Raw genomic sequence first — 18984 nt, forward strand, 5'->3', positions numbered from 1 at the left:
AGAAACCCAAATCCCAGCCCAGGACCCCAAACCTCATCCCTGAGCCCCACATTCCACCCCTGAAACCTAGATCCTAGCCTTGAATCCCAAATCCCAGTCCCAAACCCCAAACTCCAGACCTGAACCCCAAGTCCTAACCCTGAGCCCCAAACCTCACCCCTGAGCCCAAACCCCAACCCAGGAGGCTCCACAGCGTCCCAGGGAGGATTTGGGCTCAGGCGTGCCGGGACTGAATCCCACTGAAGCCCTCGCAGCAAGCAGACAGCGGTTGGGGTCACCCCACGCCCCGACGCCCCGGGGATGGACGGGGCCGCGTCAGCCGGATGCAGGTGCATCGCCCGCCGTCCCCGGGGGGTTTATAGCCGCCCCGCTCCTCCGACCCGGCACTCGTGGCAGGATGCAGCCGGTGCTGGCGGCGTGGCTGGCGCTCAGCTTGCTGGCGGGGACGGGGGCTGAGGACACGTGCGGGAACCCCTCCATCTCCATCCCCGCGCCCCAGCTCAGCTCCGAGGAGCGGCTCTCGCCCCACATGCCCGAATCCCTGCGCTGCGACGCCTGTCGAGCCATCGCCTTCCAGGTGGGAATCGGGGACACGGCACCCTGAGAGACCCTCGCGGGGAAGCTCCAGCCTGGGGAGATCCTGACAGGTCCCCTGGGGTACCCCCAGATGGACACCCCCATCCTGCACCCCAAAAAGCCCTTTGGGGACAGAAAGAACCCTTGCAGCTACTCACGGACCCATCGCCCCGTGCTGAAGGGCTTCAGCTGCCAGGGTGTAAAGGAAGGGGTGCAGCCCCATCGCTGTGGGGAACAGGGGCGCCAGGACGCCGCTGCCCTCATTGGCCCATTTCTGCCCTTTTTCACCCCAGATTGAGGAGCAGCTGCACAGGGCAGAGGGGAAGGTGGGCAAGAAGGCGCTGAGCGAGTCTGACTACACGGAGGTGCTGGAGAGGAGCTGCTCACAGGGCTGGGAAAGGTGAGTGGGGCGTCCCCCGGGGATGGGGGTGACTCCAAGGACTGGGATGTCCCCAACCCCTGTCTCTCCCCGCAGCTACGGGGTGCAGGAGCTGGACGGGGAGAAGCGGCTGGCGGGGCCGGGGCTGCCGAGACAGGAGCCCATGACCGTGATGGTGACGGGGGGACCTTGGCCAAGCCGGTGAGTTGGGGGAGGATGGAGGGTGGCAGTGAGGGGGGATGCTGGGCACCGTCCCCTTGCCGTCATGGCAGGGGAACACAGCAGGACCCTCTCTGGCTCCTCGCAGGTTGGCCAAGATGTGCCACGGCTACGTGGGCGAGCGGGGAGAGGCGCAGATCTACGGGGCGCATCGTCAGGGCGCGGCCGCGCTGCGGGAGCTGCTGTGCCATGGCGAGAAGGGAGCCTGCGCCGGCGGCAAGGCCGGGGGAACAGCCCCCCGCAAGGCGACACAGAACGAGCTGTAGCCCTGGCACAGTTAATGCTTAATGCCCCGGTGACCTTCGGAGCCGACTTCGTCCCCAACGAGAGCCGACACACACCTTCCCGGCATGGCACAATGCTGGCATTGCCACCATCCCTCGATGCTCAACCTGACCGTGCCAGGACGACGGCGGCGGCAGCCGGGACCCCCCGCAAGCCGGGAATTACTCTGTAACCCACTGGTTCTAATGTTCTACCAACACGGTGCCGGCGGTGGGAGCGTCCCGGCCGCACCAGCGGTGCCAGCCCTTATTAAAAGAGTTAATAGCTGATCCATCCCCAGGGGAGCGCTCCCCGGTTTCACAACCGGCAGCCAATGGTCGCCTTCCATCCCGTCACCCCGCGCCTCGGCCCGGCCCGGGTGCTGGCTAAAGTCCTTCCCAGGGCCATAAAACCCCTCGTGCGGTGACATCGTGGACAGGGCTGCATCGCCGCAGGATGGGGACCTCCTCGGGAGACCTGGCTCAGCCCCAGGTGAATGCAGGCTCCATCCCGGCTCCCATCCCTGTCTCCATCCCACCCCTGCTCCTATCCGCTCCTCTGTCTCCATCCACATCCCCCTCTCCATCCCTATCCCTACCCCTATCCCCATCCCCATCCCCATCCCCTTTCCCTCCTCAGCCGTACCCGGGGGCAGCGGGCAGGCGGGTGGCCAGGGGTTCTGACCCTGGGGATGGCCGCGATGCCCAGACAGGGCTGACAAAGGGCTGTGCGACCCTGGGGACTGTGGGGAAGCCCTGGACCTTGGCACGTGCCAAGACGCTGCAGCTGGGACTAGCTCTGCCATCCATCCCAGCACCCGCGGCCCGTGGCACCCCAGATCCGTGGGGACCCCCATCCACCTCCCCTGGGGAAAAAACCATGGCAGGACTCAGAGCCCTCTCCGGGTCAGAGCGGCGCAGCGGAGGCGTGTGCCGAGCCGTGTGCCGGTGGCACTGGCATCCGCGGGGCAGAGCCCAGCCCTGTTCCCATGGGACACTGGGGACAACACTGACCCGGCTCCCGCCTCGCCTTTGCTGCCAGAACGGGAACTCGGCGTTGGCCCCCGCCCCGCGTCCCCCTGGGAAGGAGCAGCCCGCGGCGCGCAGGGTGAGTGCGGGGCAGCGCTGTGCCCACCCCAACCCTCCCATAACGCCCATCCCGGTGATGGGATGTGGGTTCCAGAGATGGGGTTTGGGGTCCAGGGATGGGGCTTTGGGCTGGGGTTTGGGGCTCAAGACACCGGCCGGACAGGAGCCCTCCCAGCCCTGGGGGCACAGGGGTCCCTGTGCCACCCCTGGGGACGCTGTGGGGTGTCCTGAGCTGTGCCCCCCCACTCAGGACCCCGGGGCGGGCGCTGGGTTCCCCCGGACAGAGGTGGACATGATCTACAAGATCGAGGACGTGCCCCCCTGGTACCTCTGCATCCTGCTCGGCTTCCAGGTACAGCCTGGAAGGGGGGGTCCCTGCTCCCCACGGTGTGGGGCGCCCCACGGCACCCCAGCCCCACTGAGCCCCCCTCGCCCCCCAGCACTACCTGACCTGCTTCAGCGGCACCATCGCCGTCCCCTTCCTGCTGGCCGAGAGCCTGTGCGTGGGCAAGGACCAGCTCACCGTCAGCTACCTCATCGGCACCATCTTCACCTGTGTTGGGGTCACCACTCTCATCCAGACCACCGTGGGCATCAGGTAGAGCCACGGCCACGGCAGAGACCCCCTACCCATCCCCAGGACGCAGGCACCAGCGTCCCCTCTCGTCCCCCCCAGGCTGCCCCTCTTCCAGGCGAGCGCGTTGGCCTTCCTCGTCCCCGCCAAATCCATCCTGGCCCTGGAGAAGTGGCGATGCCCGCCTGAAGGTGAGGGCAGAAGGGGTGCGGGGGGGGGTCCAGCTGCTCCCCCCGCACCCCAGGGACCATCTCGCCCCCCTCCATCCCCAGAGCAGATCTACGGCAACTGGACGCTGCCGCTCAACACCTCCCACATCTGGCAGCCCCGCATGCGCGAGGTACGCCCCGACAGCGCCCCCGGGGACCCCAACACCCCGGCGGGCTGCTGACCCGCCCCTGTCCCTGCAGATCCAAGGAGCCATTGTGGTGTCCAGCCTGGTGGAGGTGGCCATCGGGCTGCTGGGGCTCCCCGGGGCGCTGCTCAGCTACATCGGGCCACTCACCGTCACCCCCACCGTCTCCCTCATCGGGCTCTCCGTCTTCCAGGCGGCCGGAGAGCGAGCCGGCTCCCACTGGGGCATCGCCGCACTGTACGGCACAGGGATGGGGGCATGAGGGGTGGAACCCAGGGAGCCAGGAACACACCAGGGATATGAGTGACCTCCTCTGCCTTCCCCACCAGGACCATCTTCTTGATCATCCTGTTTGCCCAGTACCTGCGGCACCTCACGGTCTGTCTGCCCGGCTACCGGCGGGGCAAAGGCTTCGTCCTGCTTCGTGTCCAGATCTTCAAGATGTTCCCGGTAGGGATCGGCTCCTCCCCAGCAGCCGCTGGAGATGTCCCCAGTTCCCCCCCGTCTTTCATGCACAAGATTGCAAGCAGCGCCGGCTCTCTGCCCAGGGAGGTGTTCAAGGAACGGGTGGATGAAGTGCTGAGGGACATGGTTTAGGGAGTGTTAGGAACTGTTGGACTCGATGATCCAATGGGTCCTTTCCAACCTGGTGATTCTGTGATTCTGTGATTCTGTCCCCGCAGATCATCCTGGCCATCATGGTGGTGTGGCTGCTCTGCTACGTGCTGACGAGCACCAATGTCTTTCCCAGCCGGCCCGAGGTGTACGGCTACAAGGCCAGGACAGACGCCCGTGGCGAGATCCTGTCCGTGGCGCCCTGGTTTCGGGTCCCCTACCCCTGTGAGTGCCGGGCAGCCCCGCGGTGACCAGGTCCCCCTTCACTCCGGGGGATGCAGCGTCACCGGGGCTGGGGAGCCCCCAGAGCGGCACCGGTGAGCACCAGGGGGTTCCCTGACCCCGACACCCTGCTCTGCCCCCCGCCAGGCCAGTGGGGGCTGCCCACAGTGACCTCGGCAGCCGTGCTGGGCATGTTCAGCGCCACGCTGGCCGGCATCATCGAGTCCATCGGGGATTACTACTCCTGCGCGCGGCTGGCGGGAGCCCCTCCGCCTCCCGTGCACGCCATTAACCGGTACGGAGAGCCGCCCCGCGCCCTGGCACCGGGCACGGATGCTGCAGGAGAGTGCTGCTGAGGACCGGTCTCTTTGCATCGTTCCGCAGGGGCATTTTCACCGAGGGCATCTCCTGCATCATCGCTGGGTTGCTGGGAACTGGCAACGGCTCCACCTCCTCCAGCCCCAACATCGGCGTCCTGGGCATCACGAAGGTACCAGGGCCGGGTCCCAGCTCAGCCAGGGCAAACGGGCACCAGCCCCTGCTACCGGTGTCTCCGTGCAGGTGGGGAGCCGACGGGTGATCCAGTACGGGGCTGGCATCATGCTCGTGTTGGGCACCGTCGGCAAGTTCACAGCGCTGTTCGCCTCGCTGCCCGACCCCATCCTCGGCGGGATGTTCTGCACATTGTTCGGTAACCTCGGCAGGTCAAGCTCAGGGTGCTGCTATCAGCCCTGGGCTGTTTCCACGGGGATTCAAGGCCTGGCGAGCCCAAGGGACGCAGGGCGGGTTTGGGGCTGGGTTTGAATGCCCTTTGTGGGCAGCCCACCTCATGCCCGGCTCCCAGCCGGCAGCGCACACATCCCTGCCTGCCCACAACCCAGCTGCCGTTTCCGCTGGCAGGCATGATCACGGCTGTCGGCCTCTCCAACCTCCAGTTCGTCGACATGAACTCCTCCCGTAACCTCTTCGTGCTGGGCTTTGCCATGTTTTTCGGCCTGACGCTGCCGAACTACCTGGATTCCAACCCCAAGGCCATAAACACAGGTACCACCCCCCACCAGGAGCCCCGGTTTTGGGTGTTCGGGGTGAGAGGTGGGCAGATCTCACAGGCGCGAGGGTAGAATCAGAATAGTTTGGGTTGGAAGAGACCTCAAAGCCCATCCAGTTCCACCCCCTGCCATGGGCAGGGACACCTCCCACTGGCTCAGGCTGCCCAAGGCCCATCCAACCTGGCCTGGAACACCTCCAGGGATGGGGCAGCCTCAGCTTCCCTGGGCAACCTGGGCCAGGGCCTCCCCACCCTCATTGTGAAGAAATTCTTCCTAATGTCCAGCCTAAAACAATAATTAATTGTTGGGGAAATGGGTAAGCAATAATTAATTAAATCCGGCTTATCGCAGCGCGCTCCGGCTCAGTCCCCGCGCTCTCGCAGGTGTCCCCGAGCTGGACCAGATCCTGACAGTGCTGCTGACAACGGAGATGTTCGTCGGGGGGACCATCGCCTTTGTCCTGGACAACACCATCCCGGGTAATTAAAGCACACGGAGCTAACGGGAGGGTCGGAGATGGATTGGTTTGCCGTGAGAGCTGCAAGAGGCGATGGTGGGCCGAAGGGGCTGAAGCTGGGCATCCCGGCTCAGCGGGCAGGCAGGGGCCGGCAGCTCGGCTGACGCGGTGCCGGCTGCCACAGGGACGCAGGAGGAGCGCGGGCTGGTGCAGTGGAAGGCGGGCGCGCACTCGGACAGCACGTCAAAAGCCAGCCTGAAGAGCTACGACTTCCCCTTCGGGATGAGCGCGGTGAGGAGGTGCCGCTGGCTGAAGCACGTGCCCATCTGCCCCGTGTTCACCGGGTTTAAGGCACAGGAAAGGGGCGGCGGCGCAGCGGCCACGGATGCGCAGGACACGGCAGACGGGCTCTCCGTGTGCACCAAGGTCTGAGCGAGGGGAGAGCTCGCGCCCTGGCGCCGGAGAAGCCGAGCCGAACTCCCACGGGTGCTGTCAGAGTTCGTTAGCACCTGCCACATCCAACGCCAAGGTGCTCGCCTCAAACACAGGGCTAGGGAAACTCCAAGCTGTCTTTCAGGGATAACTCAAGCGCCCAGGGCACCGGGCTGGAGACCGCCACCCGTGTGTCCTTGCTCCACCTCCAGCTGGTCGAGACTCGCTTGGCGCTTGCCGAAGCTCGTTAGCCACCACAGGGACCAGCAGCTCCCACCCAGGGCCACGGATTTCCACACTGTGCCCTTGGCTGACGTGGGCTCTACGCAGGGGGCAGGATCCACACCAGCATTACAATGCCTATTTTGAGATCATACATTAAAAGAATCATAAATTCAAGCCCACTTGCCTTATCAGGGTCTTTGCTGCATCCTGCACCATTCCCTTGTCCCTTCTGTGCCTGGAAGGCTCCGGCAGCTTTCCCTCCTGAGCTGCTCAACACCGAGACACGTTGGACTTCATCCAGCCCCAGCAACCACGTGAGCGGTGGGCTTCAGCAGTGGGACAGGTGGCTTGGCACAGCCCGTGGTAAAGTCGCCCTGCCATGGGCTGCACAGGACGGACGGCTTTATCCCGGCTGGTTTGCAGCAGCAGCAGGCACAGAAGGCAGCCAACGGCCTCGCCGCAACAGCCAACAGTCAAACTCACCGCTGGGCTTGGGTTTAGCTCCACGATGGAGAGCTGACCATGGCCCTGTCCCCGTTGTCCCACCCTGGCACAGTAGCACAGCCGCACACTCGCTCCCCAGCTCAGGCAGGAAGAGCAGAAGTGAGAAAACCTCAGGGCTGAGACAAGGACAGTTTAATAAGCAAAGGAGGCGACGCACCAAAAGCTTCCAGTGATGCAAACACAATCACTCGCCACCTCCCACGAGCGCAGCAATGCCCAGCCAGGTGTGGAACAGCAGCAGAGTTCCCTCTCATTCACTGCTCTTCCAATCCTGCTGCTGGCGGTCTAAAACCCTTTTAGTCAGGTTTGTCCCCTCCCAGCTCCTCGCCCACCCCTGGCTGAGACTGGAGCGAAAGTCCCACTGCTGCGCAAATAAGAGCCAGAACAGCAGAGCACAGCCAACTCTGTTCTAGCAACAGACCCCAAACACAACACAGGGCCGACAGAGGCACGGCGGCGAGCGCCGGGCAGGGCAGGTCATAGAATCACAGAATAGATTGGGTTGGAAGGGACCCCGAGGTTATTAATAAAAATATAGGGGGGAAATGTTGGGCTGGAAGGGACCTCGAAGTCCGCCCAATCCCACGGGCAGGGACACCTCCCACTGGCTCAGGCTGCCCAAGGCCCATCCAACCTGGCCTTGAACACCTCCAGGGATGGGGCAGCCACAGCTTCCCTGGGCAACCTGGGCCAGGGCCTCACCGCTCTCATGGTGAAGAATTTCCTCCTTATGTCCAGTCTAAATCTGCCCCTCTCATTGCCTCCCGTCCTGTCCCCACAAGCCTTTGTAAACAGTCCCTCTCCAGCTTTCCTGGAGCCCCTTTCAGTACTGGAAGGTCACTATAAGGTCTCCCCGCAGCCTTCTCTTCTCCAGGCTGAACAACCCCAACTCCCTCAGCCTGTCCTCATATGAGAGGCCCCATCAGTGAACCTCCCCCTGCTCTGGAGTTGGCTCAGATTCAGCAGGGAGAACAACGAAGCGCAGAAAGCGAACCATGGCCAGGCTGGCTGTCACAGCAGCTGGCTCCTAGCAGCCACATTCCATCGCCAGCCACTCCAAGCAAATCGCACCCGGCTGACACCCAGCGAGGAGCTCAAGCTGCCAGCCGAGCCAGGCTGCTCCGGGGAAACTCCCACTCCTTCATAAGCCAGGGCATGCAGCATGGTATTTCCTGACCTTCTGTCTTGAGGTGCTCAAGCCTAAACTCTTTCCAGGTCATGGAAACACCAGGACAGTCTCGTGCCTCTAGGAGGGTCTCAGGACAGGGAAAGGGAAGGCAACACTCAGCAAGGAGCCTGGGACAATTCTTTACTGTGAGGGTGGCCCAGGTTGCCCAGAGCAGTGGTGGCTGCCCCATCCCTGGAGCTGTTCAAGATCAGGTTGGATGGGGCTTGGAGCTCTTGATCCAGTGGGAGGTGTCCCTGGGGCTGGAGCTGGATAGGCTTTGAGGTCCCTTCCAACCCAAACCATTCCATGATTCTGTAATTGCCAATAACACCCGGGAGAGCCACAGCAAAACGAGTTGGTCTGAACAAGTTCCTCCAAGAGCGGTTCTCCCACCAGCAGAGAGCCCGACGCCACAATGTGGGTTTGCTGTAGGCAAACAGCTGCTCAACAGCTTCATCTCACCCTTCCTGTCCCGCAGGACCGCGTCATGGCTGAAGCGTTCCCATTTGGTTTAATCAGAGCTTAAAAACCTCAACAAGATGTTAACGAGACTGGGCAGTTACAGAGCAGGAGCGGATCACCTGGTACTGGAGGAGCGCAGCGGGCACACCGCTTGCCCCCAGGCTCCTGCAGCTGAGGGTTTAGGGAAGCAAGACAGCCCTGTGTGCGCAGCTGCTGTGCTGACACCCCAAAAGCCAGGCAGCAGGCTGAGAACACCATCTGCCGCCAACCAGACCTGCCCCCGCAGCCAGCAGAGCGCAAATGAGATGAGCAGCGGTGAGACTGAAGCAAAATATGCCCAGGCGAGCACATAAAGCACGAGGAAAGAAAGCAAAGAGCAGTCAAGAGCCCAACTTGGATGCTTATTCTGGGCTATCATGTTATAAACAGCCCACAGGTACCGTACCTTTGCCATCAGCTCTTTCTCCTGCGCACTGCCAGACGTGTTTCCACACGAGGCATAGCCACGAGACATCACCACCGCCACCACTTCAGTTCTACTATTATTTATTTTTTTAAATATTTTTGAAAAAATATAATTTTTTTACAATATTTTCAACTTAAACACTATTCACACTGAACACGTATGGCAGCTTAACCTACCCGAGTATGAAGTTTAAGAAGCCAAAACTGTTCTAGCTTTATTAAAAGGAAAAAAAAATCCCAAAACAAAGTCGTTGTGCTGTAGACTATTTGTGTAGTGATGATTAAACAAAGCAAGGGCAAAGCACCACTCAAATCACTAATGCTAGGGTTCTCCAGGTTAAATCTAGCTGTAATAAAGTCGTACGCTAAAAGTTACACAGGCGGTGCCACGTATGCCACAGGGGTCTTGGAAGAAATCGTGGTGAAACTCATCTCCTTTAAGGTCATTAGGAGGTGAAATGTTTCTAACATGATCACATACGGCAAAGGGCAGGGAATTTCTTCCTTCCGATCGCCTGGATGTCAGTTCGGGAGCTGAATCTATGACTCTGTACAGGTCTGTAACATTTCTGTTAGAGCTCACGCTGCCTAAAAGGAGCATGAGGGTTTTAAGGGGAAAAATTAACGTTAGTACAATGCTGATATTTCAAAGGAAAGTTAGCTAATTTGCATAACAATCAGATCTCCTTGCTGTCATTTTTAAGTTAAGGCATTATCAGGTGCAAACTAGCACCAGTTAACACATCTCGAGTTAAAAACAGACCACCCTTAGCAAATTCCAAGTCCTGTTTAAAGCGACAGAGTCTGCAGAAGGTTTTGTAGCCGTGGTACTTTGACTGGTGCTTCTTACCTCACTGCCTCCTGCGAGAGAGCCAGGGCCCGATTATGGTTCCATTAAACTTTTGATAGGTTTACTTAATAACAGTCTCAGCACTTTTATTGAGCATGCAAGACTAACAAAACTTTGGCAATGCATAAGTGTAACACAGTGACAAGAAGAGAGAGCTTTTACAATTAAATCTTCTAATACTGGCTTCACAGTGTGGAAATTGTGCTACATCCACCAAGAGAGGGCCCAGTCTACTCAAATATTTAAGTACTTCACCCCAGGAACAAACTCCTTTGCGTTTGGATTCAGATTACTCTTGACCTGAGGAAGGGAAAAACAGAAGTCCAGTTGAATCACTTCATCCTCAAGCGGAATACAAAGCAAGGCGGGCAGTATACGGATTTAGAACAACAGTCAGGCATATAATAGGGTCTGAAAGTCTCTATAATCAGTAGAAAAGTCCACTCCTTTGCTCTAGTTCCCAAATTATCCATCCCTCCTTAGCACCACCGGGGTGATTCAGCCAGATGAGGGCTCAGAGAATAACAAGAGCACCCCAGGCATGCATCAAATACAGCGCCTTCGCCTAGCGCTGAAACAGCTTTTTCTGAAGTTGAGCTGTTAAAACGTGCTGTGAGGTTTTTAGATCTTGCTTATTTAAGCAGGAGAAGACTTGCTCCAGGAACTTAAGTGGAATTTAACGTCTATGAGCAGTGCATAGATTCTTTACATTCTCATCCCTGGGACTACCCTGTCCTCCCATGGGCAAGCCCTGCAATTATAGCTGGGCAGACTCCATCCCCAAAATGAGCTCTCAGTAGTAAAGAAATGGAGCATTAGGCTTCTGTGTTTTAATTCAGTCTAAAACAGCAGCCTGCAGCTGCTTAAGCCTGGAAAAGTCAGGGTTTGCATCAGATTTCACAGCCACTGTGTGACACGACAGTGTGGTTTTTGTATTCTGGGTCGGTAATTTCCTATTTTGTTAGGGGAAATACGCACACACTACCCTTTCCTTTTAGTTAAGCCCTGGACGAAACGTCAGGCGGCACAAAAGAGGGAAATAATCATAGTTTAGCTGCTTTCCCCTTGGCATTTCTACAGAGAGATCCGCTGTGGCTCACACGATCCAAACCCCATCCCAGAACAGGGCTCACGCCTACCCAAGTGCTGACAGATGCCGAATTAAGCGCCTGCAGTCCTGTCACCACACGGCACCTCACAGGATCCATGTGCCCCAGCCCTGCCATTCCCTTATAACGGACTGTGCATTGCCCAGAGCCACCCGGATTTATGCTGTGGGATGGGAAAGGCATCGTGCAGTTTTGAAGAAAACAACTGAATTCTCATGGCACTGGAGGAACTGTCCCTCATCCAACCGTTGCACACCTCCCCTCCGTCACAGCCGGGCATGGTTCAAGAGCCCCTGGCCTACGCCTAATGGGATCTTCTCTTTCCATTATCAGCAATAAAATCAGCCTTGGACAAAGAGGTGTTGGGTTTTAGAAATATGATGAGAAAGGGGATTTACCACCAGATCCTCCAGCGATGAGCTGTCACTGATAACAAGGTCATTGAACTGGTCCTGGATTTGATCCATTGTTTGTGGGAGATCACGGGCTGGAATAAACCATTCATGCTCCTCCTCTTCTTCCAGCATCTCCTGGAAACAGCGCTCAATGAATTCTTCTTCCCACAACTCCTCTTCGATCTGTATAATGAGAAGAAACTCCTTCAACAACAAACTTACTGAGAGATTAATCCCTGGAGGTGTTCAAGGCCACGCTGGATGGGCCTTGGGCAGCCTGATCCGGTCGGAGGTGTCCCTGTCCATGGCAGGGTTTGGAACTGGATGATCTTTAAGGTCCCCTCCAACCCAAACTATTCTGTGATTCTATGTGCCTTCACTGCAAAGTCTGTGCACCCAGCTGGCTCTGCCCAGCTACGCAACAGGGCTTCCCACAGAATTCCACACCTGTGCTGTGAGAAGGCAAGACAGAAGCGCTTTGCCCCCGGAACTTGGGCTACAGTTAAAGGGAATGGCAGGAGAAAGCCCCAGCCCTCACTGTTTTATTTGGAGCTCATTACGAACTGAAGGAGAATGAAAATGTCAGTTCCAAGTAAAAATGTCAGTTGTAGCAACTAGTCTGGACTAAACTCGCTGTGAGTATGAGGAAGGGAACCAGGGACAACACGTGTGGGCAGGCACACTGCCTAGGCAAGTGTCCTGCGAGATTCCTGCGAAGAAAATAACCACTGCCTGTCATTTGGAGCAAGCAGGATCTCCTCGGCTGTAAATCCTGCATTTGCCCAACACAGTGAACCTAAGGAACTCCACAGGAACTTGGCAGATAAGAGAGCTGACCCGCTGTAGTACAGGCTGGACAAATCAGTACTGCAGAACTGACACGCATGGCAAAGAGTGAGGGAAAGTTTTGCCCGGTTGTTCAGTAAACAAGCTCTGGAGGGACTTCATCCCGACATATTTTCCAAGTCCTGCAGCACAAAGTGGAAAGCAGGGAAATAGAAGCCGGTGTGAATGACTTGTCAGACACAAGGGTAAAGAAAAATGATTGAGGACAGATTTTGAAGTTCACTCAGTGGAAGCTCAAACAAGTTTTCCAACCCATCCTTCCACTCTGAAATCAAACACATACTCCATCCTACAATAGGAATTCAGTTACATATCACAAATCCTCGATCAAAAATGTTAACGCCAGAGTTCAGGATTCCTGTAAACTCTAGGTCCCCTGTGCCTGGGGCAAACACTCTCACCAGCAAACTTGGTGCTCAAGACACATAGCTTTTGGCAACACTCACCACCATATCCCCGAAGTCATTGTCCAGATATTCCCAACCCCACACAAAACACCAGTGCAGTAATTCCCCCCAGAACACCCTCCGGCACGGACAGCAGGCTCCAATCAATCCTCCTTGTGAGGCACTGCCCCTGTCCTGTGTGTGGGCAAAAGGCAGCAGAGGGCACACGGCCACAGACTGGGATCACAGCAGCGGCTGCCCGGCTCCAGGGGGTTTGTCACACCTACTGGTGCCTCCAATGGCAGCTCGCAAGTGCCAAATAATGTTTAATTCCGCAAATATCGTGGCATTCATCTTGCCCGTTTGTATTTTCCAGCCCAAGTGTAACTTGTTCAGGTACCCAGAGGGATGCACCTGCAGCAGCAGGTGACCAGCTCGCTGCATGGCGTTTGCCTACTTGGATAAGACCATCTCCCCTCACGCTCTCACCTTTCCTCTCCTCTGAAAAGGGAGTCCGTGCCTGAAAAATAGCTTGTTCACAGCACAGCTCTCAGCTCCCTCCTCAAGCACTACGCATCTCCGATGCAAACCACGGCACAGCCCCCCAGAGGAGAAACCCACCGAGCAGGAACCAGCACCGAGACCATCCTGGCACACGCACAAAGGAATTTAGGTTTTGCCAGCATCCCGAATTTCCGATTAGCTTTGTGTCTGACCAGCAGCCAGCATGGAGCACTGCAGACATACCCTAGTCCAGCAGTTCAGACTTCAGCACAGCCAGACTGTGCTGGAGCGCAGAGAAAGCAGCTACTTGAGTGTAGAGATCAAGTTTTGATTAAGAAAGGGGGAGTGGAGAGAGGCAGGGTGTTCCCAGCCTCTGCAGGAGAGAAAACTGCGCGGATGCAAGGTGAGAGATGAAGGAAAGGCCTCCATTCAATCTGACGGCGAAGGCTGGCTGTAAGGCAACAGACAGGACTGTCACCCAACAGCTATGTCCAGTAACATCCTTTGGAACAACTGCCCTGTTGACGAGGCAGGAATGCTCCTGGATGCATCCAGTTCAGAACTACCACAACCAGTGCGTTTGCACACGTAAAACCCCCACAGCTCTGCAAAATTCATCCCTTCCAAAGTGCCACAAAGCCTGACAACTATTTTTTTTCCTTCCCTCTTGCAGAAGTAGGGAATTAATGCCTGCATTAGAACACGCCCTACTTCCCATATTTTCCACCAAGACTACAGAAAACAAGTATTTACTATCAGAGAAGTGCATGTCTATCCACTCCCCAGGATTATTCTAGCAAGTCTATCTAAATCCCTCATCTGTAAAGGATCCCGTCTCTAACTCTGGTTTGCTAAGCCGCAGCACCTGAGCTAGAACGCAGTAAGGCACATCACAAGGCATTTACTGAGAGAAATTACTTGCCTGCCTGTTAAATTCCTCTTCGTTTTCCATCCACATGTACTCCGCAAAGGGATTGTCATCTTCGTGAGAATGACCATTAATGATCACATCTTCACTGATGATGCTTGGGCTGGTACTGCTGCGACTTGGATCTTTCATGACTGCGTCTTTAATTTGAAGTCTGCAATTAAGAAAGGCAGTAATTAAGGATGTGCAGATTCGCCCAGCACCCTGCTTCGGCACAAGGGAAGGCTGCAATCTGACAGCTCCGGGTAGCCTCGCCGGGACCGCAGCAGAGGAGCTCCGCTAATCGCCACAAGTAAGAGAGTATCACAAACAACACTTCCATTGTATGCGGATTCAAGTGACTAATTAACTTCCCAAATTAGCAATTGCCAAGCACCAAGGCTGACGAAAAGGGACTGGAAAACCAGGAAGCACACGTACTTGCCAGCAGGAAAATATTTAAGGCAAGGCGCAAGAAATAAAAGGAAAACTTGTGTTCCAAACACCCCTTCCAGCTCCAGCTCTAGTTTCACAACCTGCACTGCCCATTATCCAGGCTGTTTCAGAGCAGCGCTCAGGGACATTTCCAGGGATAACCAGGACAGGCGTGACTTTTAGCCCACTCAAATTCAATTATGGGATGTTTTTTGAGACCACAAGAACCAGCTTTTACTGCAGGAAAGCCTGCAAGCGAAGCAGAAGCCATCAGGCACCGACTCCTCGCAGAGCCAAGCTGGAACACCGGTTCTTACAGCTCCCTGTCAGCAAACGCCCACGGACTGGGAAGCTCCAGGTGAAGACAACCCCATCAGGCCCTGGCAGACAGGACGTGCTCGCCTCTCGCTCGCCTCTCGTCCCACTTCATTAGCACAGATTGAGTCACAGCTGCAGAGAGCACAGGACGTTTCTGCCTGCCCGTGATACCTGATACCACGGCGTCCCAAACTCCAGGGAGGATGGGACAGTTGGTGAGCATGTTTAGTTCCACCTCTCCACAACCAACAGCGGGACAAACCCACATCTGGCCTGGCCCCTTGTCATAAGAATAGTCTCGCAGCCTTTCTGCCAGGCTCGTGAGCTGCATGAAGCTCCTGACTCAGAGCTCAGGGCCCCAGGCCCACTCAGAACATGGGCTGTAACCCAAAATCTGATTTGTGTCGGAAGTCAAAAGAGACAAGATATGGATACTGGAAAAGCTGAATGGTTTTAGGTATTAATACCGGTAGTGCTCATTTTTATTAACGGCGTACAAAGCACGTGAGGCAATGACCTCAAAACAACCTAACATGAATGTTTTTCCAGTGCTAAAAATTCGCAATGAAACAACGCAGCAGTGAGTGAAAATATTTATATTTTCTTCTCAAATCAACCTTTTAGCTCCTCGTCTGCCTATCAAAAAATAACTTATTTGGAGAAGAGGTTATCAAAACATTCAAGGCCAGGTTGGATGGGGCTTGGAGCAACCTGATCCAGTGGGAGGTGTCCCTGCCCAGAGCTGGGGGTGGAACTAGATGGGCTTTAAGATCCCTTCTAACCCAAACCATTCCATGGTTCTATGAAAATACAGTCTCCATTGTTATCAGAGTACAAGGCAGCAGCTCATATTTTCTCTTTATGTTTCAGCTGGTCTTATTACCTATGGAATTAATGCAAGTTTTGTTTCAGAATGTATTCTTGATAACACCAGCCCAAAGCCTCCTCACGTCCAAGCCATCAGTTAAAGAAAGCACAAAGAAAAAGGAACCCTCCTGGTTTGCTCCATTCCAGGTTTTCAAATCAAAGGCAAACCGGAGCACGGAAGTCACTCTGGCTCCCTAGGAAGCGCAACAAATGAGAGCAGAGCCTGGGTATTCTCGCCAGAGAAAACAGGTTCTTTTTGATGTTCTTTCAAAACAAACCTGCAATGGATTACTGGCAGCGTTTAACACAAAACAGGAAAAGACTCTGCATTAAACACTCCAGTTTGAGCTTGAAATTGCTTTAAGCAACTTCAGCTGTTCACAAGCTGACGAACAGGACAGACTAAAGTAAATAAAAGACATCACACTAAAAACCCTCATTTCTTCTTTTCTACTTTTTTAATTGGCAAGTGTTTTCCCCTTTTCTTTGTGGAATGAATCTTGATACTAACACTCTGCTGTGCTTTCTGCACACTCACGACTTCCACCGCACTGGAACAGCTCTGCGTGAGCGGCACAAGGCACCCAGGTCAAACTCCAGACCACTTTCGAATGAAGGCAGACAAGTTCATAAAGGGCAAAATAATAACTGAGCCCCCTCTACTTATTTGTGTAAAGGCATGAAAGGGTAATTTGTTAAATCACAGGTTAGTTTCCCAATTTCCTAAGCGTCCACATAGAACGGGGGCTGTTTGCCTTAGGAGAGAGGGAAGAAAAGTTCAGTGTTTGGACTGAAACAGCTTTTTCAATGACTGCCCAGGGACTACGCGGACAATGATCTTCAAGAAAGATCAGAGGCTCGCCTTGAGTATCTGCAGTTGATCTGACAAAGCCCCAGGTCCGCTGATCTTCTCCCACATGAAAGCACGCCAAACCATACCTGCCCCACACAGTCAGGAAGCCCCAAGCCAGGCCCCTACTCACAGCACTCCCTATAACTTGATTTTCTGCAACTTCTGATAAAATACGCTGTACAGGGAGCTTTCCATTTCAAGGTACAAACTGGTTGGTTTTCTGTGCTTGTATGTAAGGACAAGATTCATCTCGTTTCACCAGTATTGAAGGTTTTTAGTCATCACATACAGGCAATTCTGAGAAGGGGAGCCAAATGCCACTTCAGTCTTGCAAAAAGCCACAATCTAAGGCGGCTGCTGCTGAAAACAAGGCATAGCGACAGGCTCCACTACCCTCAGGGATAAAAATAACATGTTTTCCATCTGGGAGTAGGTGGGAAGCAGAGGATCTCAAAGCTCCTCACACTAGAATGGGAAACAGAACGCTAGCAATGGTAAGGGAAAGAAAATATGGAGAACTTTGTGTAGGGATGTGATTGGAGATCCAGCCCAAATTATTCCTGGATTTTGGCAGGAGATGGGAACAAGGCAGGGAGAACAGTGTTAAGGAAAGACAGAAAAAAAAATAGGATTTTTATCTTGGGAATGAAGCCAGAAAATAAAAGTCTTCTAAGAACAGGATATTCAGCTGACTCGAAGTGTTTGCTGCATCAGCTGTGGAACTTGTTACTCCAGAACATCTTTAATTACCTGCTTCTCTGAATTTTGCTGCTTTAACAGCCACGAAGAGCCCTCAACCAGCCACCATTAAACTTCAAAGCCTTGTGCTTGAAGGTTTTGCATTTAAACCCCAACCACGCAAGAAGATTATCCAACGCCTACTTCAGAAGATAAGGTCAGTGGGCCTAATGCCATGCGGCAAAACCTTGGCCCTCCCCCTTAATAGAAAAAAGCAGAGGGAAACCCCCAAGATCTGTGCTTCCAGCCCCCAGAACGGGGAGCACAGTGGGGTTTGGCAGCCATGGGTTTGCAGTGCAATGGGGAGCGCTCAGAGCTCCTGCAGCAGCCTGTCTTGGTGTTTGTTGGGGAGCGAGAGCTGCTGTGAGTGCGAGGTGGTATCTAATGAGATTAGCGAGCGTCATCAAGCGAGCTGATTGTGCTCCGTGGAATAAGGAGATTCCTCACTGGAATTCCTTGGGATGCCAAGGCTGCTGGACACAAACACACTCCCCAGCCCTCAACTGGGGGGGCAGTGGGGCAAGTTGAGCCCCCAGCCAAGGGGCAGGGGCTGCTCCTGGGGCTGGTGCTGGGGGAACAGGAGGGGAGAGAAGGGAGAGGGAAAAGGAGAGGGAGAGGAGAAAAAAGAAAGGGGGGAGAACGGAAGGAGAGAGGAAAGGGGGAAGAGGGGAAAGGGGAGAGGAAGGAGGGAAAAGGAGAAAAGGGAGACGAAAGGGGAGAGAGGGGAAGAACAGGGGGAGAGGTGAAGGGGAGAGGGTTGAGGGAGAAAAGAATGAGGGGAGCAGGATGGGAGGGGGAAAGCAGGTTGGGAGGGAGAAGAGAATGGGTGAAAAGAGAAGAGAATGGGGGGAAGAGAAGACGAGGGAGAAGAGAATGGCACGGGGGCAAAGCGGGGGAGGGGGCCTGGCCCTAACCCCGCCCCCTCCCCCGGCGCCCCCCCGCCCCCCTTTGTTCGCCCGCAATGGCCGCCCCCGCGGCGGGGGCTCCGTCCCGTCAGGCCCCGCGCCGCCCCTTCCCGGGACCCGGATGGAGCTGCAGACAACAAAGCGGACGCCGCGGGGACGAGTAGAAACACAGACGGGGGGGGGGGGGTGTCGGACACGATACACGGATACACAGATGGACAGACAGATGGATGGATGGATGGATGGATGGATGGGGGGCAGTCGGACCTCGGATGGGGGGGCACTGCACCCCCCGCCCCGCTACCCACCGTCCCCACCTGCGCGCCGAGGGCAGGGCCGCACGCCGCCTCCAGCCTCCGCCTGCGCCTCCGCCGCCGCCCCGCGCCGCAGCCCGCCGGATGTGAGGTCACTTCCGGGGCCGCACTGACCTCGGGGAGAGGAGGGCGGACGGAGCACCGCCCGCGCGGGGCATGCTGGGAGTTGTAGTCCAACCAGGCCGCCATTTCGCGGCGGCGCGGGGCAGCGCGGGAAGCGCAGTCCGGCGCGCGGCGTCCATCTTGTGATGGCGGCGCTGAGGAGGGGGCGCGGCGCTGCGGCAGATACGGAGCGGTTTGCTTTGAGCTGAAGGAAAGTTTGGTCTAAGCAACGGTGTCCTTCGAAAGTCACACACGACGGCCCCCTGAGGGCGTGTTTTCTCTTAAAGCGGCGTTCTGACTGCTCGGCGCCCCCTCGGCCATCGGCTGCCTCACAGCCAGGCAGAGCTGCCGACACAGCTCCGGGTGTCTGTTGTGGAGCTTCATAATAGTAAAGTCCGTGG

At 56.1% G+C, this 18984-nt stretch overlaps 3 protein-coding genes across 4 annotated transcripts; 2 read left to right on the forward strand and 1 right to left on the reverse strand.

Annotated features, from left to right (window-relative positions):
• The first annotated feature begins 366 nt into the window (after window positions 1-366).
• MZB1 (marginal zone B and B1 cell specific protein) lies at window positions 367-1681 on the forward strand. The gene is made up of 4 exons (XM_009568338.2): window positions 367-577; window positions 870-976; window positions 1052-1156; window positions 1263-1681. The coding sequence occupies exons 1-4, from the start codon at window positions 398-400 to the stop codon at window positions 1438-1440; spliced, it is 570 nt and encodes a 189-aa protein (XP_009566633.2). The 5' UTR covers window positions 367-397; the 3' UTR covers window positions 1441-1681.
• A 73-nt stretch (window positions 1682-1754) lies between these two features.
• On the forward strand, window positions 1755-6629 carry SLC23A1 (solute carrier family 23 member 1). 2 transcript variants are annotated; one of them, XR_008452255.1, is made up of 15 exons: window positions 1755-1930; window positions 2480-2545; window positions 2777-2878; window positions 2967-3124; window positions 3203-3291; window positions 3373-3440; window positions 3511-3692; window positions 3785-3905; window positions 4139-4295; window positions 4440-4587; window positions 4677-4782; window positions 4854-4983; window positions 5193-5336; window positions 5693-5820; window positions 5983-6122. XR_008452255.1 is itself a non-coding variant. In XM_054079802.1 (15 exons), the coding sequence occupies exons 1-15, from the start codon at window positions 1895-1897 to the stop codon at window positions 6228-6230; spliced, it is 1851 nt and encodes a 616-aa protein (XP_053935777.1). In that variant the 5' UTR covers window positions 1755-1894; the 3' UTR covers window positions 6231-6629. The 2 variants fall into 2 exon arrangements, 1 of the variants encoding a protein (XP_053935777.1); XM_054079802.1 differs by having other exon boundaries at window positions 5725-5820; window positions 5983-6629.
• A 2489-nt stretch (window positions 6630-9118) lies between these two features.
• On the reverse strand, window positions 9119-18592 carry PAIP2 (poly(A) binding protein interacting protein 2). The gene is made up of 4 exons (XM_054079811.1): window positions 18485-18592; window positions 14067-14226; window positions 11412-11591; window positions 9119-10204 (listed from the first exon to the last, which is right to left on the reverse strand). The coding sequence occupies exons 2-4, from the start codon at window positions 14202-14204 to the stop codon at window positions 10139-10141; spliced, it is 384 nt and encodes a 127-aa protein (XP_053935786.1). The 5' UTR covers window positions 14205-14226; window positions 18485-18592; the 3' UTR covers window positions 9119-10138.
• Between the last annotated feature and the right edge of the window lie 392 nt (window positions 18593-18984).

This window comes from Cuculus canorus, chromosome 14, assembly GCF_017976375.1.
Source record: "Cuculus canorus isolate bCucCan1 chromosome 14, bCucCan1.pri, whole genome shotgun sequence".
Classification (NCBI taxonomy): Eukaryota; Metazoa; Chordata; class Aves; order Cuculiformes; family Cuculidae; genus Cuculus; species Cuculus canorus.